Genomic DNA, 27,285 nt, shown 5'->3' with positions numbered 1-27,285 from the left:
TATAAACACTGGGATGCAGGTGCCCCTTTGGATCACTCCATTTGTATCTTTGGGGTAAATACCCAGTAGTGAAATTGCTGGGTCATGGGGTAACTCTATTTTCAACTTTTTGAGGAACCTCCATACTGTTTTCCAGAGTGGCTGCACCAGCTTGCGTTTCCACCAACAGTGTAAGAGGGTTCCCCTTTCTCCGCATCCTCGCCAACATCTGTCGTTTAATTTTAGCCATTCTGACTGGTGTGAGGTGGTATCTCATTGTGGTTTTGAGTGTTTTTTTTACTCAAGGCTATATGGCATGTGTTATAGTAAGAGACCAAATGCAGAAGTGGATATGAGAATCCAGGTGTCTTCTAATTTGCCAGAAACTAAAAGATTTTCAAAAATGTAAAGCAATGCCACTTTTCTAATTAAATTTGTTTTTGTCTTAGAAAAACTAGTTTCTAACAATATATTTATAAAAATATATTATTTTTATTAACATATAATAAATGGATTCGTTATTGCTACTTTAAACAAATTAATAAATAATTCTTCAAATTTCTGTTTTATTTTTTGATTAGGTAAGTATTTATAAACATAACTCACACAATGAAAGCTCTTTGAGGGTCCTCAATAATTTTTTAAGTGTAAAGGGGTCCTGAGAACACAATGTTGAAGCGCTGATAACATGTTGAACAATGAGAACCCTCACACGGCTGGTGGAAGGGTGAACTGCAACAGGCTGTCTAGACAGGATCTAGTCAAGTAAAAGTTCTCCATATTCTCTGACCCAGTAATTCTACCATTATATACCCTACAGAATACCTCATATACCACTCTGCCCCATCTTCACTGTCACTTTATAGTTTCAAAACACTCCAAACAACCTCAATATTCATTCCTTGTTTCAAACCATCAAATACCTAGTAGGGATGTACTGTGTGCACGGCACTATTCTAGATGCTGCAGGATGGGAGTGGGCAAGACACAGAGCCCGCCATCACAGAGCCTGCATTCCGGAGGGGTAGGTGGACAGAGGATATGAGGTAAAACCAATATAAGAAGATGGAGAGAGACAGGATGTATTGGAGATATGGTGGGCAAGGTCAGGAAAGGCCTAGCTGAGGTGACATTTGAGGAGAGAACTGAATGAAAGGAGTGTGTGAAACATGCAGATACCTGAAAAAAAGACATCTGAAGAAGAAAGAACAGCAAGCACAGAAGCCATAAATGGAAACGTTCTCATGTTAGAAATAGCAAGTAGACCCGTGTGTGTTTGAAGTAGAATAAACAAAGGGAAAAGTGATAAGAAATGAGATTAGAGGGATGGACAGCAGGCAGATCATACACAGTCTTCTGGACCACAGTAAGACTTCAGCACTCAGTATGGATGATGAAAGAGAGAACAAGATTGTGGTGAGCCAGGAGGGACACAATAAAACGTATGTTTATAAAGCGTGACTTAGCTGCTACCAGAATAGATTATGGAAGAGTGGAAAGGCAAGAACAGAATCAGGACAGTGAGAAAGGAGACTATTTCAGTAACACAGATGAAAGATGAGGGCGTTCAAGACCATGGAAGTAGCTGGGATGAGACACGGGACTGACAACTTGCTGACGGATTAGATGTGAAATCTGGAGAAGAGTCAAGGGTGACTTCAAGTGTACTGGCCTAAGAACTGGTTAAACCCTCTAAAATTAAAAAGTGGCTAAAGTCATGGGACTGATGAGCACACTAGAAGAGACAGTCCTGAGGACCGCGGTGGATCTGTGTGGTGGAGCATGACACATCAGTGAAAATGCACAGACCAGAGCTGCCGGCATCAAAATGTATGCTAGTGAGAAGGATCCAGTAGAGGAGAGAAAGAGGGGAAGTAAAAAGCCAAAAGAAGATGTGAGCCAAAGCCCAAGTGGAAGAAATGATCTTGGAAAGAAAGAGAGATAAATCTTCCATGGGATAGGAAGGAAGTATGCACAGTGTGTGAGGACAGATGTAGTAGGTAAACCTACTTATAGAGATTCTCTGATGGGAAAAAGAAGATCTTGTTGGACAAAAAGTATTTTTGTCTTTTAAAAATGAGAAAAGGTCATTAGTTGAGAGATGGGTAGCAAGGGGCACTCAGAGAAAAGTACAGTAGGATTGCCTCTCAGTGCTGAGCACCCATTTGAGGAGGGTCAGCAAGAAGCTGACCTGGATAAACCTCAAAAACAATATGCCAAGTGAAAGAAACACTGTACGAGAAATACCCAGAATAGGTGATCCATGGAGACAGACCATAGACTGGTGGTCGGCACAGCGTGGGGGTAGAGTGGAATGGAGAGACACTGCTGAATGAGTAAGAGGTTTTACTTTGGAGTGATGGAAATATTGTGGACCTAGACAGAGGTGGTAATTGCACAATAAAGCATATGTACTAAATGCCACTGGACTGTTCACTTTAAAATGGTTATTTTTTTTAACATAATAAAAAAGAAGAAATTGAATTAGAACACTGTGTAGGAGGAGAGGGACACACTGAAATAAGTTTCAGGTCTCATACCTGTCCCAGGGACGAGTATCTTATTAAGAATGAACTACCCACCCACTGAAGGCGTAGTGTCGCTATACTTCTAAATGTGTATTAAAATTTTGTGTATTAAAATGTTCTCTGTTCCTTTGTCATAATGATGCTTCAAAAGGTAAGATAACCTATTGCTCTTTCATAAAATGTATCAAGTCTGTTCCCTGTAGGTATAGAGTTGAGCTTGTGTTTGCAAAGCCGCAGTACCCAAATGTTAATTTAAGTGTTTTGAATATAATCAACAGACCTATCAGGCCCCAGGTATTTGGGGGGCGAGGTACTGGGAAATATAAGTAAAACAGATTACAAACTTGGCTCTCACCAAGTTTGTGATCTCAAAAAAGTTTTTAAAAAACCTTGTCACTCAACACTTTTTCAGAATCCTCAGAAGAAACAGGAGGTGGGGGAGGGACAAGGAAAAAGTGGAGGGGGAGGGAAGACGAGAGAAGGATGATGGGTGGAGGGGAAGGAGAGGAAGAGGAGGAGGGAGGGAATCAGCAGCAGCCCCATAGCTGGCACAGAAGAAGTGGAAAGTTAGGGTTCATCACACTTGGGGGTTTGCCTGGTGACTCAACAGAGGGAGAGCAGGGCAAGGAGGTTTCCAGAGCCTGTAAGGCTGTGATGAGCAGTGACCACAGTGGCTACTGGGCAGTAGCCTGCCCTCTACTCCAGACAAGGAGAGAAGGAAATGAAAGAGTGAGAAAACGCTTCTTTCTTCAAATCTTAGTGATCAGCATTTGTCAGTAAAGACCTTCCCTGGGGTGGAGAATTCTTCTAAATCCCCACCTCTCACCTGATTCCCAGGATATCCACCCAAACTTTTTGTTTTCGGTCATTATCAGTGTCTAATTAACACAACTCCAGAACACGTTAACATAGCAGACACAGCAGGTTATAGCTGATGTCCTGAAAAACTGCATGTCCCCAGAAGACTATCCCTCCATTCACCCACCTTGCGTTCCCCTTGCCTTCAGGGGCCTCCGCGTAGGAGGCCCATATCCCACTCTAGGCCCAGGAAAGGTGAGAAGTCTTAACTACCAAAGAAGGAATGCCTTGCACACACTAGGCAGTGAAATATGTTTTGTTGTTTTTTTAAAAAAAAAAAAAACACATTCTTTTCAAAATATTGAAAAGTAGAATAATAAATCACAATTGCATTGTGTTTTTAAATAAGTTTTTCTGACATTATACTTACCATCATAAAATTTTGCTATGCTTATAAACATTTTTTGTGAAGAAGTAAACTGTATCTTACCAGCAATTCTTGTCTGAGACACAGAACAAGGTTCCTGGATGCGTTCCTTCAATGTGCTAGGCACTTCTCTGCATATCTACAGCATCAGGCCAAACAAAGAGGAGAATACTATATAAATAAAGACGATTATATTTTTGAAAGAGGAAGTGTTATTCTAAGTGATAGTTCTGCTGCTTTTCATCCCCCTCAACGCCTGAGCTTCTGTCTCCACCTTCATATCCACTGCAGTCTTCCCAGAGCGCCCCCTCCACCAACATTATGGTGAAGAGTGCCAGCCAGTCCTTAGCTGTCCTAGCCCTTTGGAACACTAAATGCTGTCCCTTCCTCTCCCTGAGATACTGTGAATATTCTGCAATCCTGACTTAATGCCTCCCTCTCTGATTGATCTTCTAAGCATCCTTCACCAGCTCATTCTCCTCTGCCAATCCATCAAATACTGACATTCTACACGGGAGGTTTTTTTGGTCTTTTTACCCTTGGCCCTGGCTTCTCTCCCTGGGTCATTTCTAATGGTTTCATTTATCATATGGAGCCTTAAAAGGCTGAAAACTCCAAAAAATATATCTTTAGTCCAGCTCACTCTGTCAACTGGATATTCAGACATGTCCAAATCTGAATTCATCATCTGTTTCCCTGACACTCCCTTCACAAGGTTGTCTAATGACTCATTGATCTTCTCAGATCAGTTTTCCTGTCCTGGATAGTGGTCTTTGCTCGGAGGAGTTCCTTGATATCTTGATGTCCTAAGGCTCTCCATCTTTAGGATCACTCCATCCATCTCTACTGTGCAGCTATAGTGATCTTTCAAAATGTAATTTTCTTCTGCTTAAAACCCATCAGTAGCTGCCCACTACTCTCAAGGTGGTGAACTGTTCTCAAGATGGAGCTCAAATTCCTTGTGATGATGGGGAGGCCGCTAGGATCTGGTCTCTGCAAGCATCTCTCGTCCTTCCACTTCACATTGAGCTATTTCCGGGACCCAAATGCACCATGCTTATTCTCTGTCTCCTCTAGACCCTTTCACTTGCTGCTGCTTCTCCCTGCAATGCCCCTTCCCCCATTCTTCATCTGATCCATACTTATTCATTCTTTATAAATTCACATGGATATGATGTCCTCCACAAAATCTTCCATGATTACCTCCCAAAGCCAGGTAAGTGCTCTACCTTTGTGTCCCTGTGGATACCTCTACCTTACAATTGCTTGGTTACTTGTCTCACCCACAATAAACTCTTTGGGTTAGAAGCAGTGTCATACTCTTTGCTGGATTCCTAGTTCTCAAAATGAAAGAGTCCAGTCCAAAACTCTGATGAATAAATGCATGCATGAATGAAATACCCCAGGTTAGTATTTCCCAAAGTGCGTTTATCAAAATTCTCTGCACAGTAAGCACTGTCTGATATTGGACACTTATAATTCACCTAGGTTGAGTTAAATCTACATGAAATCCTATGATAAAGGAAGTCTCAGCTTTGTCTAACACAGTGCTCCCAAATTAACCAGGGTGCCCTATTCTACACAATGTCTACTGACATCCTTTAGGTTAAGAAAAGATGTGTGCTCCGACTGGATATACACAACCTGAGTCTGGCATGTCTGACACAGAGCCAACATGTCCAGACAGGAGTGTAAGGGAGAGAGAAGAGAAGATGAAGTTGGGGAAAAAACAGGAAGCCAGAACATCAGGGGCCTATTAAGTCACATTAAGAAATTCAGCCTTTCCTCCGAGTGAGATGGAAAACCATTAGCGGGCTTTGCTCAGAGGAGTTACTTGATCTGAATTGTTTTAACAAATACTTTGGCTGCTTTGACAAAGGGCAAAGGAGGAAGCAGGGACATCAGTGAGGAGGCCATGGCAGAAATCAAGACAAGAGATGATGATGGCTTAAAAACAAGTTAGTGGCAATGGGGTTCATGAAAAGCAGTCAAACCTAGGAAATTCTACAAACCTAAAAACAAGCTGAAAAAAATGTACAGGGAATACCCAATGTGCCACCCAACATCGACAACTGTTAGAATTTTGCTATATTCACTTTATCATGTATCTAACCATCTAGCCATCCATCAAACCATCCATCAAACAGATATGTATTTTGAAGGAGACGCTGGTGATGACTCCAAGCTTTGGAGTTTTTTTAAAGTGAAATATAATTCACCTAAGATTGACTCCAAAGGTTCTGACCAAACAATAATGAGCAATTACTAGCAACTGAGGTGGGAGAAGTAAAGTAAAGCACAGGGAGGAGGTGGAGATCAGGTGCTCGATTTTGTATGTTTGAGACACCTATTACATAGCCAAGTGGACATGCTGAACAGGCCATTGTACATGTAAGTCTAGAGTATGGAGAGAGGTCAAGGCCCAAGATATACATGTGTGAGTCATCAGTAACACTGACTCATCAATGCAGTAATTCTCAGAGAGTCTAGATCAATAAAGCATCTGCATCATTAGATATAGGATGATGGCTATCATTTCAAGGGGATCAAGAAAGGAAAAAATGACTGATAAGGGATCTATCCAGGGACAGAGACATATACATTGTCTCAGACAGACCTCACATTCTGATATGGTATGTTCCAGGGCAAAAGAAATAGAAATCTATGATTTTATCTGCTTTTAATTGTTTTAACTGCAAAAAAAAAAAAGTAATGGCACAAGGGAAAGGACCTCATCTTAGTCATTTGTACCACATGTTATTACATTCCACCTGGAACCTAGTAAACATATGAATAAATGAATAAATCATTAAAAATAAATAAAAATAATTAAATGAATAAAATCATTAAAATAAACCTACATATGTGAGAAGTCATGTGCAACATCAGAGCATTATTTTAATGCTCTTAATTTACAATTTTATGATTTTATATGGTATTGTATTGGCTAATTCTAATATATATTCATTACATAATGTAGCATAAAACATATAGATCCCCAGACAAAATATCCCACATAAAATAAAAAGTATTCTGAGGATATAGGTTTCTGTCCATGACAGATGAAAAAAATAATAATTACAAACGTTAGTAAGCATTAATAAAATGTGCCCAAATTTGGGTATACTTGAAAACAAAACAGTTACACGATCTCACTCCTTTGACAACAAAATCAATAACCATGAGAAAGTCATCACAGTAATTAATAATGCACACCTTATTCCATGTCGAATTTACAGTTCTTAAGCTTTCTGAAATTTTTTCTCTTTCATGTAAACTCAGACTTTTATCTGAAAGCATTTCCAATTCATTCCTATTCAACCATTTGAGTTTTTCAGCTTGTACGTCTATCTCCTGGGTTAAGTCCTAAAAGAGTCAGAATAGAGTTGCAGTTAGAAAGTTGTCATACTGGGAAAAGTTCAAGAACTGTATCAGAAATCTCTCTGGGAAATATTCTTATGAATGTGGACTTCTAATGTTTTTAACTTTTCTTGGAAAATAAACTTATAAGAAGCCTGAACTTATGTTAACAAACTCTAACTGATATGGGAATGAACACATACTTGCAGTGCGTATTTGTATGAACTTGCGCTCCGGTCCCTCCCCTGACCCCCATCTCTTAACAGGGTCATATTATATCATATTTACATTGATACTTTAACATACTGTTCTTAGATAATGAAAATAATGTCTATTCTAATCAAAGGCAAAAGAAAGAAACAACAGGAACACTTTAGGCATCCATCTCTACCTCATCTCTACCTACCTATCCTAATATACTGTCCCACTCTTTGTGACTGCCCCAAATTGTTTACAAAATGGGATGTTCCAAGAAAACTATTGAAATTTTTAGATAAAACAGGAAGAAGTTTGTTAAGTATTTGTCACATTTTGAAAAGAAAACTTAGTAATTGTTTGCCACATATTTTTTCATCATTATTAAGCGTTTCTTTCCCAAAATGCCTTAATCGTACTCCTTAAAATCTTTTATCAAATTAGCGGGTATCCTTTTAGGCATACTTTGATGCATGCATGTGTGTATCAACACTCACACACAATTCCTTTTTTTTTAGTAAAAATATGAGCACATTAATCTTACTGTTCTGCAACAAGTGTTTTAATTCTTGACACAAAAATATAAAATTTATAGATATAAAAAATGTATGGATATTTGGATATATTTACATATACTCATTGTTATGTATTTTTACATATTGTATACATATACAACTATAGACAATTCTTGTTGGTTGTGGATCAACAAAGGAAATTTGATTAGTAAAAGTGTGATGCTAAGCCTGAAGTAAGCTGAGGTGAGTGACTCTCAAGTCAGAGTTTTCTTGTAAAACTCAATTTTATATCTAGTAATCAGTAATTATCTTCTAAATCTAAAAGCAAAGAACTATACTTCACAGTACTACTATATTCTAAAATGATGAAGTCTGTTTAAAATAGCCTAAAAATCTTCGGTCTAATACTTGAGACCATATGATTTACCACTTCTCTATGAGTGAAACCTTACCTCCGCAAGAACAAAATTATAGCTGCTCTTAAAAAAAAAAAAAAATCCTCTTGAAAGTTTACCACATTTACCACAGAGTACAAAGTTTCTTCCCCTTTTCTTCTTCAGTCATGTAGTATTTAATTTTTAGTGTAAATGTTCATGCACCAAAAAGCATTGGCAAATACAGAGACAAAAAAACCACTTACTGTTAATTCTTGCAGGTTTTCTTCCAGCTCAGTGGTTGATCTCTTTTGCAAAGCATTCTCGGCCTTTGTTAACCAACAGATAATGTCATCTAGTCTTTTTCTATATTCCATCACCTGCTTACTTTCTCCTTTAAGCCTAAAAGAATATATTATTGAAAAACACTGACAGAAATTATCCAATTAGGCAGAACATTATATATTTGCTTTGGATATCCCGACTAAATACACCACACACACAAAAATTCCTAATAATTATTTTAATATATATTTTTAAATGAGTGTTAATACTAGTGTATACATTCTGCAATACCAAAGATTTCTTGATAATATGAGAATAAAAATTCTACCTTCATTAAATTCAAAAATATTGAAACTATATACATTATCTTCTCTCATCAAGAAAAATTCTGCAGAAATTTAATACAACAGATATTTTTAAAGCTAGAGACCATTGTACAACATAATGGAAGTTAAAAAAAAAGAAAGAAAAATGTCTTTGCCTCAAAAAATAAGGAAAAACACATAATTCTCTTTGAGTAGTGGATGGAGATAAAAAGTCATCATTATATGACATATTATTCACATTAAGTAGCAACTATTACTCTACTTTATTCATAGGAAAGAAAGAGTAAGAACAAGGCAAGATACTGAGAATGGAAAATTTTTACAAGTATTAGGAAAGACTAAGAAAAAAATGAAAATTTGGTTAGCTCGTTAAAATAAGTATTGTATTTGAATATAGCACCAAGTTATAAAAGGAGATCTAGAAAAAACAAGTTTTAAAGGATATAAGGAAACAAATAGTCATATGAATATAAAAAAGGAACTGCCTTAATTAGATCTTTTAAATGTTATAAGAATAACATTCATAAGTATATAAACCATCTGTCAGAAGATGAGAATATGACTAGAACTCATGATGAGTAAGATTATGTATTTTTCAGAGAGGGTTTGAAAGCTATTTACAGCTTGGTGGTGGTATCATTATTTTTATAGTTGTAGTTATTAGCTGCTAGCTTAAAAATGGAATGCAATTTTTTAATGAATTGCATTGTGTCATCCTGAATAAAAATTTACATTTTTTATGGCTATGGCTTTTTAATCACAAAAAACCTAACATATGATACAATATATAACTATAATGAAATGCTAAAGAAATATTTGTGTATTTAACACAGTAATACTTGAAGGAGAGTATTTTGATGTTAAAAATGAATGAAAATCACTACAAAATCACAAGTTTACATTTTTAAGTATCCATCAGGAGAGAACACTGCTTCAAGATTAAACTCAATCAATCAAGCAATGGTACTAATTGTTAAAGACTGACAATACTAAGACAGGTAATTTACCCTCTATGTCGAAGATTCGTTAACTTAAGTAACAACTTTGTAAGCACCCAAATACTATTAGAAAACTTGTATTTAAAAAAGAGTTGGAACTTATATTCCCAATGTTGCATAATCATGACTAACAATATTTTGAAAATATATCTATGAAAGAAACTAACATCAAAGTAATTTCAAGAGACATATTTGAGTCACACAAAGTTTTCATCCTCAAACTAGCTAAATATAATCCACATTTTAAATGTTATCACTAAGAGTAAAAACAAGTTATAAATTTATGTTCAAACAGGAGATAACAATTGCTCATTAAGGAATAATGGCATAAGTTGATGAACTGTGCAAATATTTAACTACAGGCACTCAATATAAAAACAAATTAAACTGTGTGCTACTCCTTAACGACTCTGGTAAGAGTACACATACAAGCTCTTAAAATTGCAAGGTGGCCCCAATTTAAGATAAGTTATAACCTGAAATGAAGTTAAACATAAATTTATGAAAATAAATATTGCTTTAGTTAAAATACAAAATGTTGAAGAAGAGATTCACTATTCTTATCTCACCCCCAAGATGAGTAAAATATGTATTAGCTTCACCTTATTAGTTCCGGGAGCAATAACGACCACATTGAGATCCATTTGAAAATCTTCAGGAGAATTTCTGCTATTATTGCTAATACCATGCCAGCAGGCACATCTTTTTCCTTAAGAAGACCTGGGAGCTAGATGATTTTCAAGCTATAAAGACTCTCCATGCAAACTCATTAGCATGGCACATAAAACCCTATGGGACCTCAGCTTCCAATTGCACCCCTGGTCCCCTGAACCCTCCTTACCATGTAACTTTGCAGATCTCTCACCTGGCCATGCTACTTCATGCCTCTCACCTTTGCCTGTTCTAGTCTTTTCCCTAGAAGGTCCTCGCTAGGGTGAACTTACGGGAAATTGTTACAAGCGCTTCAAAACTCAGCTTCAGGATCCCTCCCCTGGGATGCCTAAATTCCATCCCATCATCCCTGCCTTTGTGATGACATTGTATCTTCCTAATGATGAGCTCTTTAATCACACAGTATCCTTCGTCCCTCTAAACATTTTCTTCATCTTAGTCTCCGAGTTCCTAAGTCATATTTACACCCCTAAGGCTAAACACAAAACTCAATAAATATTGATCAAATCAATCGATCATTGGCAAAATTCAGCAATAACATGCTTAGAGAATAAGTTTTAGTTTAACTTGCTATTGTAAGAACTAGATATTTTGAGTGTTTACTATGAACAGTCTGGGAATACCCTTTTTACCAACACTGTCTCATTTAATCCTCATAACACCTCTGAGAAGTTATCACAGTTCTTATTTACAGAGGAGGAAACTTGGCCGGAGAGCTCTGTGGTCTTGCAGAATTTGTTCAAGCACAGTATTTAAGAGCCTAAGTTCATGCCATCACTAACTTTCTGTGAGACTTGGACAAGCTACTTAAGCTCTCCCCTCTGAGCCTCAGTTTCAAAAGCTGTACAATGGGTCTAAGCCCCCCTAGAGCAGTTGAGAGGATAAAATGAAACAATGTGTGCCAGGTGCCAAACACGGTCGCTAGCCACAGGCAATCTCTCAACCCAAATGCACAAACCATTATTTGCCTCTTACGAAAACACACAAAACAACAGATGATGTGATTTTATAAAAAGCCGCCATAGGCCAAATATTCATAGTTCCATATTTTATGTTATATTTTACACTGTAAAACTGGACTTGATAAAATATTAATTTGGTCTTTATAACAAACAATAGCTTATCACTGTATCAATACAGCATCTACAGAGTTAAAATTAGCAGGAAAAAAATGGGAGACTTTTCAACCCAAACTACCATTAACCTAAAAAGAAGATCGTTAATGAAGTAAAATGTGTCATGCAAAGTAGAAATCAACCATTAAATCTTGACTGTCTCAAAAATAACTTCAAATAATTTTAAGGTAATATACAAAATAATTTGTAATGCTGAGTATTATATTCACTGGTAATCAAACATGTTTGCAACCAGAAGACACCTAATAAAATCTGGGCATTTTAACAGAATCTGACATAAAAGCAAACAATAATTCATCATATTTATTATATTACATAGATGAGGAATTGTATTATTTACAAAGCACTGGCATATATGGATGTAACACACCCTTTGACATTAAGAACAACCAAGTAAGAGGGATTTCAGAGGAAGACTCCAAGACCCAGTCAGGAAATGAGTGAGTGAGAAGTCTGACCCTGAACCCAGATCTTCAGACCGCAAGTCCAGACTGTTCCCCACCTACTTCAAATTCCTGCCACAAAGTCACCATATCATAATAAAACGTGAGAAACGAGAGGAATAAAGAAAGATATCTTTCACATTGTAGGACATCTGAGTAGAAAAGTGAGACTTTACAGATAGCCTAAAAATACAGTAAGAGACAACGTTCTAAAAATATAGAACATCGCAGTGGAGGTCTTAAATGTCAGTACAACTCCTATCAGACAATCGGAGAATTTTGAACTCATCTAATTGCATCTTAAAAGGCTCTGCCAAAATCTCTTTACCCCGTGCCCTCGAGTTATCACAGCTAAATCACCTTGGCCGCCGGTCCTTCACTTCTGCAAAGATCGCACTCCAGCGCTGGTTTAAACCTGCCAGCTTGTCTCTCAAGAAGCTTCCATCCATGGGGGAGAGTTTCTGTACAATCCCATCCCCGGTTCTGTTCAGGGCTGCAAAACTGGGCTGGTGGCTGCTGATGCCCTCTTCGAGTTCCTGTAACAGAGTACATCTCAAAGTGAACTCCATTACTAAACTATGCAACGATCCACAAAGGTACTATGGTGTCAGTCTAAGTGTTAGAGAAACACAGTCCTGGAAGAACATTTTATGTTCATGAAAAAGGCATTTTGAACACTTTACCTACATCTCAATGAACACACTAACTGAAATCTATTTTGAAATCTAACCCATTCACATGAATGCCATCAGGCAAAATACACTGGAAGAGGACAGCCTAATAACATAAATAACAGCTCTTTATGCTGAATCCTAAGCATCGATTATGTTTGACTAAAGTGGACTGTTTCTCTTCTTCCAAACATGTGCTTGAAAGCATTTCTAAAAACATATATATGTATACACCCCACATACCCCTATGTCCCACCGTATGTAAGTAAACCTGTGTGTATTTTATTGAGACACTGCTTCATGAGTCTGTAAATTTTTAAGCAACAAACTAAAAAGGGATATTTTAAAGTCAAATTCAAGCACTTATCTATAACTCTAAAAATAAAATTCATGGGGCGCCTGGGTGGCTCAGTCATTAAGCGTCTGCCTTCGGCTCATGTAATGATCCCAGGGTCCTGGGATCGAGCCCTACATCGGGCTCCCTGCTCCGCTGGAAGCCTGCTTCTCCCTCTCCCACTCCCCCTACTTGTGTTCCCTCTCTCGCTGTGTCTCTCTCTGTCAAATAAATAAATAAAATCTTTGAAAAAATAAAAATAAAAATAAAAATAAAATTCATGAAAATTAACATGTTCATAAAAAAATATAAGCATTTTCTAACTCATCAGCTTTCTACATAAAGTATATTTTAAAGATATAATAAAAAATACTTTTAACAGTGGTAAATTGAAATTTTGCTTGCTTTTTGACCATTATTTTTAATGACCCAATATCAACAGAACTGATTTAGCTATTGTGTTGTATTTCCCCAAGACTATATTAGACTCACATGAGCAGTGGCCCTGACACAGCTCAAGAATAATTTACTTATATGAGAATTATCAATTATACAAAGAAAAATAAGATGCCTAGTGTTTAAGTACAGAAAACAGGTGAGGTATACAAATATCTTTCTGTCCTTAATAAAGTCTTGCACACAAAATTTAACAAATGTTATTCTGAACATAAAATCTTAAAAATAAATTTTTTTTTCTACATTAACCACTAAAGAGCATTTTTAATGTAAATTTCTAAAGTCCTGGTTAAAAACTGTAAATACCAGTGTTTCTTAAACTTCTGAACTTGGAAAGCAGAAGTGGAACAAAAATTACAGGTTATCCACGTACTCCTGAAAAGTTAACATATTTAGCCCTTACTTTCAAAATCAGTCTTCAATGCCACATACTAAAGAAATATGCCACCCTTTGAGCGGCGCCCTATCCTCTGACAGAAAGCACTCACCTGCTGGTGCATCCCGGCTTTCTCCAAGTCCAGGCCACCATCAGGAGCCAAGGTTTCAGCCAGTAACTCTTCAGCCTCTGTTATCCACTGTGTGAGGTCATTAAGGTCACAATGGAACTGTCTCCATTCTTCCATAGCCCTATCAAAATGACTAGAGGACAAGAAACAAAATAGGTTTCCAAAATATCCAGGACCATCTAGAAGCAATTTTTCTAAAAAGGAAATTCAAACCTCATTTAAACTGAAAGCCCCGAAACAAGTGAATTCACAGCTCACTGCTCTGTAAGACCAGTTTTCATAGATTACAGTTCATGATTCCTCTTAGAGAAACAGGCATCATACCAAGGGCAATCCTGCCCCTCTCTATCTTAACATGGCGTGCAACACACTAGGCAGCTTTTTACCTGAAAAGACAGCCTGCTCCAGCTTGGAAAATCAAGATTGATTAGCTGCAGCCACGTTAACCTACCCAACTTTAAACACTTAACACGGTAAATAAGTAAAATATGATTAATTACCCTATTTTCTTAGGGGGGGAAAAAGGGGTGTTTTACTTCCAGAACACTTCATTCCCAGCTAGAACAAAACCCAAAGGCCAAAATACTTCAAAATTTCCTTGCACTCCATTATCTCTGTGTTATGGACTGCATTGTGCCCCCCCAAATTCCTATGTTGAAGCCCTAGTCCCCCAACATGACAATAACATTCTACTGGGCATGACAAAAGTAAAAGCACTTCAAACAAAATACTAAGAGAAGATACAGAGGCAATCTTCATTACCTTTCATGAAACTATGCAATAACTAAATAAGAAACATAAATTCTAACTCTCCCGATGTTGCAATAGAAAATGTTGCTAAAAAGGCTGCCTAAAAGATCTGAAGACCTTGAGAATATGAACATTACATTTAGTAAAGATCAGTATCATTGTAACAGAACATAAATTTCAAATAAATCTAAGCAGCATAGCTATGGATTAAACAGGAAAGAGTAAAAAAAGGGGGGGCAGATGCATGTTCAGGTAGGACTCACAAAGCCATCACCTCCTCTCTAACCCTGCTAGCTCGTATGGGAGGCAGCACAGTATAGCACAGGGCTGTGGATTTCCAGAGAATCAGACTCAAAGTCCCAGCCTACTATAAACATATGAGTTTGCTATCTCTAATATTTCAACTGGCCTTGCCATCTTCCACACAAACTCATCTCACCATCCAAGTACCTGTCTCTGGCAATGGTACCACCACCTACCTAGGTCCTCAAGCCAAAGACTTAGGGCTCAGTTTTTACTCTTCCCTCTTCCTTACTCCAACATCCCATGAATCACCACATTTTACCGACTCAACTATTTAATTCTCAAATTTTCCCTTAGTCTCCACTTCCATAGCCACTATCCTAATCAAGTTATCGTTATGCAACCAGCATAGATGGGTCGTCCTTGCTCTTAGTCTTGTCCTCTACCAACGTATCCTACAATCAACAAACTGTCATTCCTTTGTTAAAATACTTTAAAGTCTCCCTATATTTATGCATGGATTTTTCTGATAAATACTGCAAATACATTTCCTCTTCCCTATGACTTTTTTTTTCCTTATGACTTTCTTAATAACATTTTCTTTTCTCTAGCTTATTTTCTTGTATGAATACAGTATATCATATATATAACATACAAAATACGTGTTAATAAGCTGTGTTATCAGTTAGGCTCTAGTCAGCAGTAAGCATTAGTAGTTAAGTTTTGGGAGAGCCAAGTGTTATACACAAATTTTCAACTACATTGCAGGGGAGAGGGTCGGTGCTCCTATCCCCATGCATAGTTTCATGAAAGGTAATGAAGATTGCCTCTGTATCAACAGTACTTAACTTGATAAACAAGGTCCTTCTGATATAGTCCCTTCAGATCTTTCTGGTTTCATCTCTCTGCTATGAGTTCTAACTCTGCTGGACTATTTCTATTTCCTCAACTGCCCTGCACTCCCTCTCTCTTATCTATGACTTTATGCAATGTTGTATTCCCTCTAGTCCTTCACCTGGGTAACCTCCAAGAAGACTTCCCAAATCCTTCAAGGTGTCTAGCATGGTCTCCTGTATTGCTCCCATCACAGCACTATGCACTATGTAATAAGTCCCCGTCTATACTTTTCTACTATATACATTTGGACCCTGAGACAGAGACTATATCTACTCAGTACCCCTGCCTTATAATCCTTTATAACTTACACGTAGCTGCACGTGCCTTGAATTAGTCAGCACTCAATAAATATTGGTCAAATAGATGGTGCATGGACAGATGGATAGACAAGTATACAGAGATAGGTGGATGGTGAAGTCTTAAAACTGAATTTTGAAAACTTTTTAAATAATAGAAAAAGAATGACTGATGAAATTAAGAAGGAAAACTATTCCTTGTAGAAGATGGAATTCTGAGTAAGAATCAGAAACTGGGAAGGTAAAGAAAACAAAGAAAATTTTAATCAAGATTGTGTGAAATGAATGAAAGTAACTTTTTTTGAGCGATACGTACAAGGTATAAGAAATTAGGCCATCTGGAGAACACTGTTAAAAAGCTTCCAAATTCAAGATGAGAGGTCTGAACTTTGTCCACGTAGCAGTAAAGCCACCAATGGAAATACAGAGGATGAATACCTGAAAAGGCATTCTTAGGAGAAAAGATACATAAGGATCCAAGGATCCAAGATGAGAAGGAAGAAATAACTGGCTCAAAGAAAGGGAAGAAATTTGTCCAGGAAAAGAGGGCTCCATTATTTATCTAAGATGGTTGTAAAATTACTTATTTGAAAAAATATGAAAACTAACACCATGCACCAGTGTAAAGTAGGCATAAGGGAGTTCTCAAAGAAAGCCGATCTGTTATATTTTCATGGCATTTATCTTACTTTTACTATAGGCCAACAAAGTTTTTCCCCATAGATTAGTTTTATCTCTTTTTTTGTTTGTTTCAAGTTTTTATTTAAATTACAGTTAGTCATCATATAGTGTAATAAGTCATTGAGAGAAAGACAAATACCATACGATTTCACTTATATGTGGAATTTGAGAAACAAAAGAGATGAACATAAGGGAAAGGAAAAAAAAAAAGAGAGGCAAACCATAAAACAGACTCGTAACTTTAGAGAACAGAGGGTTGCTGGAAGGGAGGTGTGGGGATAGTCTAAATGGGTGATGGGCATTAAGGAGGACACCTGGTGTGATGAGCACTGGATGTTGTATGTAAGTGAAGAATCACTAAATTCTACTCCTGAAAAAGTTTGACAAGTTTTATAGGCCAATTGGCACAGGGACCTGGTATAGACAAATGGATTGGTGTTCACCCTCATGTGATTATAACTGATAACTGAAACCATGAAAGTGCAGAACATTTGCCACTGCCTTGATGTTTTATGAAAAAAGAGAATACAAAAAAGTTCTCACTTACTACTTGTGAAAGGTGGATAAACATGGATGGAAAAAAAATAAAGATTTAGGATAGGTTACCAAAGTTGGGAAAGAAAAACAAAAATTAAGAATAAGAACATAATGCATCCAAGTGCTGGGATAAAATAAAAGAGACAACCCTCTAGCAAATGTAATCAAGTTAACAAAGGAAACAAAATAATGAAAGTTATGACAGATGAGACTTTTCTAAAATAAGAACATATAGTTAAATATAGTTGGTGCTTAAATTTTTGAAAATTCCCATGTTACCTTTTTAAAAGATAACATTTTTATAATCAAGAAAATGGCAGAACTTCTGCCATCAGCATGACTAATCAACGTTCTTTAAGTTCTACCACATTAGCCAAGTGAATATATACAAATAGGAAGATTTTTAAAAAGAAGAAAAAGTTATCATTATATACAATTGATGTGTTGATATACTACAAAGGTCAAAAAAATCAATTCTGTACCACACACAGACATCACACAGAGTGCAGAAGAAAGCTACCACACACCAACTCTACAGTAACAAACAAGAAAAGCACAAAACTACCAGAGGGGCAGGGATCTGCAAGAAATTCCCCCAGGGTAAAAGTGCTGGCAGATGCCATTTTTCTTGGCCTTGCCCAGCACACACAGCCTGATGCTTCTGGGAGCCAATTCTGACACTCTCCATCTATCCACCTTGCTAGCACCACATGCCGCATCCTGGCATTCCCCTGCAGACTCTCCCCACCCAACCAACTCACCTGGGTAGGCATCGCTCCAAAGTGACTCCTGACCTGGAGAGTAGAGGAGACAACCCCACAGATCAAAGTGCCCACACTTCCTGCAGCTGGGCCTCTCAGCTGGCTGTGCAGAGAGCAAGCCCTGCCCTTCCCTGTACTGCAGCTGTTGCAGCAGCTAACTGCAAATAGCCAAACTAACTGCTGGCCCCATCCAACAATGAGCCCAAGGTGGCTGCAGCCAGATCTTTCAACAGCCAGGGGAGCAAACCCTTCCCAGTGTGCCCACAGCAGGCAAAGCAGGTCACCGTAGCCAGCTGAGCTAAGGGCCAGCCTGAGCCACCAGCGTGCCATAGTAATCATGGCTCAGCCACAACAGGAGGGCACATGCAGTAGTGTAGGATTGCATTACAGGACATCACATATCCACTACTTTTGAGACCAAGAAGTATAACTGACCTACCTAACACACAGAACCAAACACAGAGAGTCAGACAAAATAAGGAAACAGGAATATGTCCCAAATGAAAGAACAAGACAAAAATCATAGGGGGGCGGGGGGGGAAGGCTAAACAAAACTGAGATAAGCAACAGACCTGCTAAAGAGAGCAAATGGTCATAAATATACTCACCAGACTTGAGAGAAGAATATTTGAACTCAGTAAGAACTTCAACAAAGAGACAGAAAATATAAAAAATAACCAGTCAGAGTTAATGAATACAATAACTGAAATGAAAAATGTACTGGAAGGAATCAACAAATTAGAGGATGCAGAAGAATGGATCAGCAATCTGGAAGCCAGGGTAATGGAAAGCAACCAAACTAAACAGCAAAAAGAAAATAATAATAAAAATGAGAATAGATTAGGAGGACTTTAAAACATCATCAAGTGTAATAACATTCACATTATAGGGATCCCAAAAAGAGAAGATAAAGAGAAGGAGGCAGAAAATTATTTGAAGAAATAATAGCTGAAAACATCCCTAATATTGGGAAGGAAACAGACATCCAGGTCCGGGAAGCACAAAGAATGCCAAACAAGATGAACCCAAGGAAGTCCACACCAAGACACACCATAATTAAAATGGGAAAAACTAAAGATAAAGGGGGAATCTTAAAAGCAGCAAGAAAAAACAAACCGTTACATAAAAGGGAAATCCCACAAGGATATCAGCTGATTTTTCCACAGAAACTCTGCAAATGAGAAGAGAGTGGCATGATATATTCTAAGTGCTGAAAGGAAGAAACCTACAATCAATACACTACCTGGCAAGGTCATTCAGAATTGAAGGAGAGACAGAGTTTCCCAGACAAACAAAAGTTAAAGGAGTTCATCACCATTCTTCAAGTGGAAAGAAAAGACCACAACTAGAAAAGTAAGAAAATAATGAAAAAAAATTTTTTTTCCCTGGTAAAAGCAAATATATAATCAAGACTTAAATGTGAGACCTGAAACCTTAAAACTACCCAAAAGTAACACAGGCAGTAATTTCTCGGACAAAGGCCAAAGTATCTATAAATATTCATTTTTATGAATATGTCTCCTCAGGCAAGGCAAAAAAAAAACCTAAAATAGACTACTGGAACCACACCAAAATAAAAAGCTTTTGCACAGTGAAGAAAACGATCAGCTAAACAAAAAAGCAAACTACTGAATGGGAGAAAATATCTGCAAATGATTTATCCAATAAGGGGTTGTTACCCAAAATATATAAAGAACTTATACAACACAATCCAAAACAACAAATAATCCCATTAAAATGGAGAGGACCTGAATAGACATTCTTGCAAAGAAGACATCCAGATGGCCAACAGACACATGAAAAGTTGTTCAACATCACTAATCATCAGGGAAATGCAAACCAAAACCACATGAAATATCATCTCATACCAGTCAGAATGTCTAGTATCAAAAAGACAAGAAATAACAAGCGTTGGAAAGAATGTGGAGAGAAGTGAACCCTCATGCATTGTTGGTGGGTATGTAAATTGGGGCAGTTACTATGGAAAACAGTATGGAGGTTCCACAAAACTTAAAGACAGAAATACTATATGATCCAGAAATACTACTGGATATTTACCCAAATGAAATGAAAACACTAATTTAAAAAGATATATGTACCCCTATGTTTTGTTGCAGCATGATTTATAATAGCCAAGATATGGAAACAACCTATATGACCATCAATAGATGAATAAAGAAGATGTAGTATATATACACAATAGAGTATTACTCAGCCACAAAAAAGAATGAGATCTTGCCATTTGCAACAACATAGATGCACCTAGAGGGTATTATGTTAAGTGAAATAAGGCAAGAAAAGACAAACACTATATGATTTCACTTATATGTAGAATCTAAAAAACAACGCAGGGGAGCCTGGGTGGCTCAGTCGGTTAGGCGTCTGCCCTTGGCTCAGGTCATGATCCCAGGGTCCTGGGATCCAGTTCCATGTTGGCTCCCTGCTCAGCTGGGAAGTCTGTTTCTTCCTCTCTCTCTATCCCTCCCCCTGCTCATACTCTCTCTCTCGCTCACTCTCTCAAATAAATAAATAAAATCATTTTAAAAAATTAATATGTTTTAACAAATTAGTCATCATCTAATAATCAAGTCTAACTAGGCATAACTATGCATAAAGATGTATGTAAAAAATATTCTCTAAATGTACAGAGATGATTTTAAAAATCCATACAAAGGAATACACCCGAAGGCCACTAAAAGTGATCTGTTCAAGGACTGTATACTCACTTGAAATGTCAGCTAAAACAAACAAAGATAAAGAAAATGATGCTTAGTTTTTGTGTGTATGTCCATTAATGTTTCCAATACATTTTTCTGGTAACTTTCCTCTTACACAGTACTTTATATTGGGCTATTTCACACCTTACTTGCCTTTCTACCACATACACAGCTACTGGCAAAAATCTTATCAGTTTTTATTTCTACTTATTAATATGTCTGGTCAAAATCGAGAAAGAAGGCTCAAAAACATTAAACAGAAAATTATAAAAAAAAAAAAGGGGGGGGTTGGGATTATACAGGGATTCAAATTATCTGTAGCTATCCCTGTTCCTCACTTGAGGATATTATGTTGCAAAATATCATCCATATGTGATGCAATTCCTCTTTCTTGAAGGAACCACACTCATCACAATTTATTAAACAAGGCCTAGGACAAGGATGTGAAATTTATTCTCATTAATCTTAGTGTACGTATGACCTTTGTTGTGGCCCATGAACTTATAGGCCTTTTTAAGAAAAGTATTAATTTAATTTACACATACCCTTTACGATCATTGTACATTCTATTAATTCTGTCCCATTTTGCATTCAACTGAGTTAGTGTATCCCGGATTTGAATGGCTTCAGGTCCAGAAGCTTCAAGGATAACATCTGGTTGTTTTTCATGAATGACTGCAATCTGCTCCCCGAGTTTGTCCAGTTGATCTTTGATATTCTACAAATGTATTGTCACACATTAACACAATCCAGCAAAGAGATAAGAAGAATGAAATCACAGAAGACCAAAATTTTATCTTGCATAACATTTATCTTAAATATAATGAGACATAATAATTGTTGCTCCTCAAAACTGAAAACTTAAAAAAAAATAATATCGTGTATTGGCCAAAGTGTGAGAAATGCTACCTAACGTCCTAACGGCAGAAAAGAAAATCCTCACAGTTGTTCGAAGCAGTATTTGTACAGAACATACAAAAAGCCTCACTAGTATTCTGTAAAGGTAATGAAGTGTTTGAAGCTGGAATGATTTATATTTTCAAATATGTAATAATGCTAATTTAAATGACAGAAATGAGCTAGCAAACATATAAAATCTATAGCAAGTTTATTGAAATTTTATACTTAAGTGCAATCAAATTATATGAAAAAGCCTTGATGGTATTTAATAGTCTTGTGAATAACTAAAAACTTCCAGATCTCTATTAATGTTTAAGCAACATGCTATTCCATACCCCAAACACTGACCATCTTAACTCGTTATAGATGACAACATAAATGCTAATATTTTACATCACACTGACAATCAAGTTTTTAAGAAAGGAATATGGATCGTGCCTGTGTTTGATTAAAGAAGATTTTGATGTTGCCAAGAATTAATAACTGTGCATATTTAAAAATCCATGCCTACTCTTAAAAAATTAAAAATTTGATACTATTTCCTTGATGAAATGGGGAAAGTTTATTATTCGTACACATTATTAATTCCTTGGCACAAATTTTAAAAATTATAGACCATCTACAAAGGCACAAGGACAGATTCCTTGCTTTATTTCTGCATTAACTGTGGCTTTGAATCATGCCTGGAGATCTACCTTCAGAGAGTCTTCCTGAAAAGAGAAGTCTTCATAGACAACAGTGCTTAGCTCAGGAGCATTAAGTGATAATTCAGCATCATCCATGGCAAGTAAAACTTTGTTAATCTCAACTAGATAATCTGTGGGGAGAGGTGGTGATCGAGTTCCAGGAGCAAGCTGACCTGTTCTCTGCTGATTAGGGACTGCCTGTAAAAATAATAATAAGACACATCTCTTAAAATATCCCCACAATGAATAGAAGCAAATAGAAAAAAAACACAATAGTATTTTGTGGAGCAATTCAATACCATGAATCCAAATAAAAAAACTGAGTTGTGTTTGTTGTTGTTGTTTTTATATTTTTGCCCTGTATTGCTGAAGAAACCCTTCACAATTTCTATACTGATTTTCTTCTGTAGCCTGTGGTTAAACAGTATAAGTAAGTGACAGCTTGACAGGTTTTTCTTTACAGCATGTGCCACCTAAACTCATTTAGCAAACAAGAAAATGTAACAACTCCTTCCCTGAGCTGTTGGGGAAATGAGAATATGCCACAAATCATAAAGTTCCATATGAAATAAAACGTTTTAATACCATTATCATTTTACCCATTTTGTAATCACAATTAGATTAAACACTTCTGGACCTCACTGTTGAGAACATAAATAAGTGAAACAAGTATTCGTAACCTAAGAAATGCAACAGTGGTTTTGATTAAAATAATATCCAGGTCGTGCTGTATATAATCTTCACCTTTGCGGACAATATTACAGAACATGACTCCTATATAAGACAATCAATTCAGACAGATACTAAGCCAGGTGGACTAGTTATCAATATATTCTCTAATCAGAGCTTTCTCAACCAAAAAGTGTTCTCTAGGATTAGCTACCAGCCTTGCAGTTCATGTTCACGTCCTTGACTCCAAATGTCTACAGTTTATTAAGCGCCATCTACAACTTGCAAACAGCAAAGTGCATCTTCTGATGAATTAAAGTAGCTTCCCTGATGCTTTCACTATTTTTCTCTATTAAACTTCGAAAAAAGTATATTCCTTTGCAAATTCAAAGATGGCAGTGAAAATGATCATAAATACGGTACTGTCCTGAAAGTGGTTATGGTTACAATTCCTAAATGAAACCAAGAATCAAGACTAAAACCAGTGAGTCAACAACATAGTGTTGAATCTAGAGGTTTGCATTTATTTGCCTCTTAGAATGTGATAAAATGCGTTCACCAATTGCTGGACAGTCCTGGATAGCAGGATAGAAGCAAGCCAGATTTCCTGATTTTATCCACAGGATTATTTATACTTGATACCAATATTAATTTTATTATCCTGATGCCATGCATTCAAATTTTAGTCAGAAAGCATTTCTAGATATTTACCCATATGTCCAAGAAGGCAAATTATATTTTTAAGCAAATATAAAAGAATAGGAAAGTCTGTAGGTATTGTAAATAGGAAGTTCCAAGTGAAAAAAAAAATCACATTCATTAAAGACTACCGTTTTCTGTTCAGACTATAAAGATAACCTAGGATTTCCTGAGCCTTCATACTCTTGCAAAAGCAGCAAGGCAGTTCAAAATTTAAACATGTGCTTTCTGTATTCCAAAAATAGATTTTATCCCAAGAGAGTGATCAATCAAAATGTCCTAGGAGAAGGAAAAAAAAAAAGTCCTCAAGATCTGACCCAGACTTTACTTCTGGATAATTTTATTTTTAAAGAATTCCGCTAGGACACAGAAATGTAAATTTACTGCAAGCTAATGCTAACATTCAACAGTGTTACATGATGTTGCTCACGTCATACACAACTAAATTCCAGATAAATAGATTAAAAAGTTAATTTTATATGAACACATTATAAGAAGTTCCTAAGTTTTGTTTTTATCAAACCATAGGGAAAAACCAGAACTAAATAGAACTGAATATTCATCATCTCTGTGGAAAATAAGGACTTTTCAGAGCCCAAGTAGGCTGGGAAAAAAAAAAAAAAAAAACATAGTCATGTAGGGCTAAACAAATATTTTAAATGGTTATATGTTAAAGATAAAATAAATGGAACATGAAAATCAACAAGATAATACTTTTATTGCAAATATGACATAAGACTAATATCTTTATTTTAGAAAGCGCTCACACATATTTTAAAAATAGTAATACATACCCTCATAAACAAATGAGAAAAGGTCATTTAACACACATTTCAAGTAAGAAAATGAATCCTATAAACTGGTGGTTCTCAATTCTGATTGAACATTAGAATTACTTAGAAAGTTTGTTTGTCTGTTTAAAGAGAGTTCACAGATAAGCCCAACCTAAGAGATTTTGATTTAACTGGTTTGGGGGTTAGATTTTTTTTTTAAGTTCCCCAAGAGATTCTAGTGTCACAGATAAGAAACAGTTTTAAAAACTGAAAGTCTAAAGGATATGGGCTAATGAGATAAGGACAAAACCTTTTCAAGCATTTTAAAACAATTACACTAACTAATGCTAGTGAATCCAAAATGAAATGTGCCTGTTGTAGTGTATGTTAATACTCTTAAAAAACAAATTTATGTATTTGTTAAAAGTCCAAAAATTATTTCCATTTTGGACCAGTAATGAGTTATGATTTGGGACCCAAAGATAAAGTTCTAGGAAAGTAAGATACTTTAAAAAAGTAACAATGAGAGGGAGGAGCAAGATGGCGGAGGAGTAGGAGACCTAAATTTCATCTGGTCCCAGGAATTCAGCTAGAGAGGGATCAAACCATTCTGAACACCTACGAACTCAACAGGAGATCAAAGAAAAGAATAGCAGCAATTCTCTGAACAGAAAAGCAACCATTTTCTGGAAGGTAGGACGTGCAGAGAAGTGAAGCCAAGGCGATACTCAGGAGGACAGACGGCGGAGGAGGGGGCCTCCGTCAGCCGCTACCAGCAAGTGACAGAGCAGTGGTGCACAAAATCGGAACTTTTGGAAGTCTGCTCCAGGGACGCCTGGGTGGCTCAGTCATTAAGCGTCTGCCTTCGGCTCAGGTCATGATCCCAGGGTCCTGGGATCGAGTCCCGCATCGGGCTCCTTGTTCAGTGAGGAGCCTGCTTCTCCCTCTCCCTCTGCTGCTCCCCCTGCTTGTGCTCTCTCTCTCTCTCTGACAAATAAATAAATAAAAATCTTTAAAAAAAAAAAAAGTCTGCTCCAATGAGAGATGTCACTCCAGTGGCTAAGCAGGGGGTAGAACCCTCACGGGGACAGTGTGGTCTCAGGACCCTGGGGATCACAGAAAGACCTGGGGTGCCTGAGTGCAGCAGAGCTCCCAGGTGTCAGAGCAGCGAAGCCGGCTGCAGAGACAGAGCCGAGGAGCAGGCTCTCAGCTTGGGGTTGCCATAAACTGATGCGCGGCATAGTCGGGCCACTGCTCTTCTAGCAGGGACCCAACAATTGGCAGATCTGGGGAGACTCCCCTTCCCCCCCAGAGGAGCGGCATGGGAGCACACTGCAGGGATCTGCTGGGTTTGGAGACTCCACACGGGGTCAGGTGCCAGAGATAGAAACGCTCAGTCACAGGCTGGGTGAGCACAGAGTGCGGCCAGAGACCGGGGAGATGGGAGTGACTGACTGCTTTTCTCTGGGGGCTCACTGAGGAGCAGGGCCCTGAATTCTCGGCTTCTCTGGGGTGGAGATTGGGAGGCCACCATTTTTATCTCGTCGTCCAAAGCTGTAGGGACAGCTTGCAGGGAACAAAAGCTCCCCAGAGCAAACCCGAGCAGATTGTTTAGCCCGACCGGCAAGGGTGGGGCAATTTCACCTCCAGCAAAGACATCTGAGAATCACTGCGAGAGGCCCCTCCCCCAGAAGATTCGCAAGAACAGCCAGCCAAGACCAAGTTCACCGATCAATGAGAATGGCAGAATGCCAGCACTAGGGGAAAACAGCACAGAGAATTCATGGCTTTTTTCCCCCTGATTCTTTAGTCTCTCAAAGTTAATTTTTTTAATTTTCTTTTTTTCTTTTTTTTTTTTTAATTTTTCTTCTTCCCTTTTTCTTTTTTTTTTAAAGATTTTATTTATTTATTTGACAGAGAGACACAGCGAGAGAGGGAACACAAGCAGGGGGAGTGGGAGAGGGAGAAGCAGGCTTCCCGCTGAGCAGGGAGCCTGATGCGGGGCTCGATCCCAGGACCCTGAGATCATGACCTGAGCCGAAGGCAGACGCTTAATGACTGAGCCACCCAGGCACCCCATCTTCTTCCCTTTTTCAACCAACATCTTATCAATCCCTTTTTTAAAAAAAATCTTCATTTTTCATTTTTAGAGTCATATTCTATCCCTTCATAGTAGTTAACCTTAACCTTATCTTTGGTATATATATATACATGTTGTTCTCTCTTTAAAATTTTGGAATACAGTTTCTTCTAACAGACCAAAATATACCCTAAATCTCTAGTGTATGGCTTTGTTCTAGTCTCCTGCCTGATCACATTCTCTCCCTTTTTTTTAATTCCTCTTCTTTCTTTTTTCAACCAACTTCTTATCAATTCCTTTTATAAAATCTTTTATAATTTTCATCTTTACAGTCATTTTCCATCCCTTCATCGTATTTACCCTCATTTTTGTACATACATAAGTTTTTCTTTCTTTAAAATTTTGGGAGGCACTTTCTTCTAACAGACCAAAATACACCCAAAATCTAGTGTGTGGCACTGATCTATGCACCAGCCTGATCATATTTGATCATATTCTTTTTTTTTTTTTTCTTTTTTCTTTCTTTCCCTTTCTTTTCCCCTGGTTTCAGGTCTCTTCTGATTTGGATAGTGTATATTTTTCTGGGGTGGTTG

The 27,285-nt window shown here is 37.4% G+C and overlaps 1 protein-coding gene across 1 annotated transcript in view; it reads right to left on the bottom strand.

Annotated features, from left to right (window-relative positions):
• Positions 1-27,285, bottom strand: part of UTRN (utrophin) — a 467,571-nt gene that overhangs the window by 237,624 nt on the left and 202,662 nt on the right. Inside the window, exons 40-46 of the mRNA XM_081829379.1 lie at positions 22,481-22,669; positions 21,431-21,603; positions 13,986-14,136; positions 12,397-12,572; positions 8,443-8,578; positions 6,949-7,098; positions 3,796-3,871 (exon numbers count right to left, since the gene is read on the bottom strand). Coding sequence (XP_081685505.1) covers positions 3,796-3,871; positions 6,949-7,098; positions 8,443-8,578; positions 12,397-12,572; positions 13,986-14,136; positions 21,431-21,603; positions 22,481-22,669 — 1,051 coding nt within the window. The remainder of the gene's footprint in view (positions 1-3,795; positions 3,872-6,948; positions 7,099-8,442; positions 8,579-12,396; positions 12,573-13,985; positions 14,137-21,430; positions 21,604-22,480; positions 22,670-27,285) is intronic.

This window comes from Leptonychotes weddellii, chromosome 8 (genome assembly GCF_054177405.1).
Source record: "Leptonychotes weddellii isolate Sample4059 chromosome 8, ASM5417740v2, whole genome shotgun sequence".
NCBI classification, from domain to species: Eukaryota; Metazoa; Chordata; class Mammalia; order Carnivora; family Phocidae; genus Leptonychotes; species Leptonychotes weddellii.
This window is presented reverse-complemented; position numbering and strand designations above follow the sequence as displayed.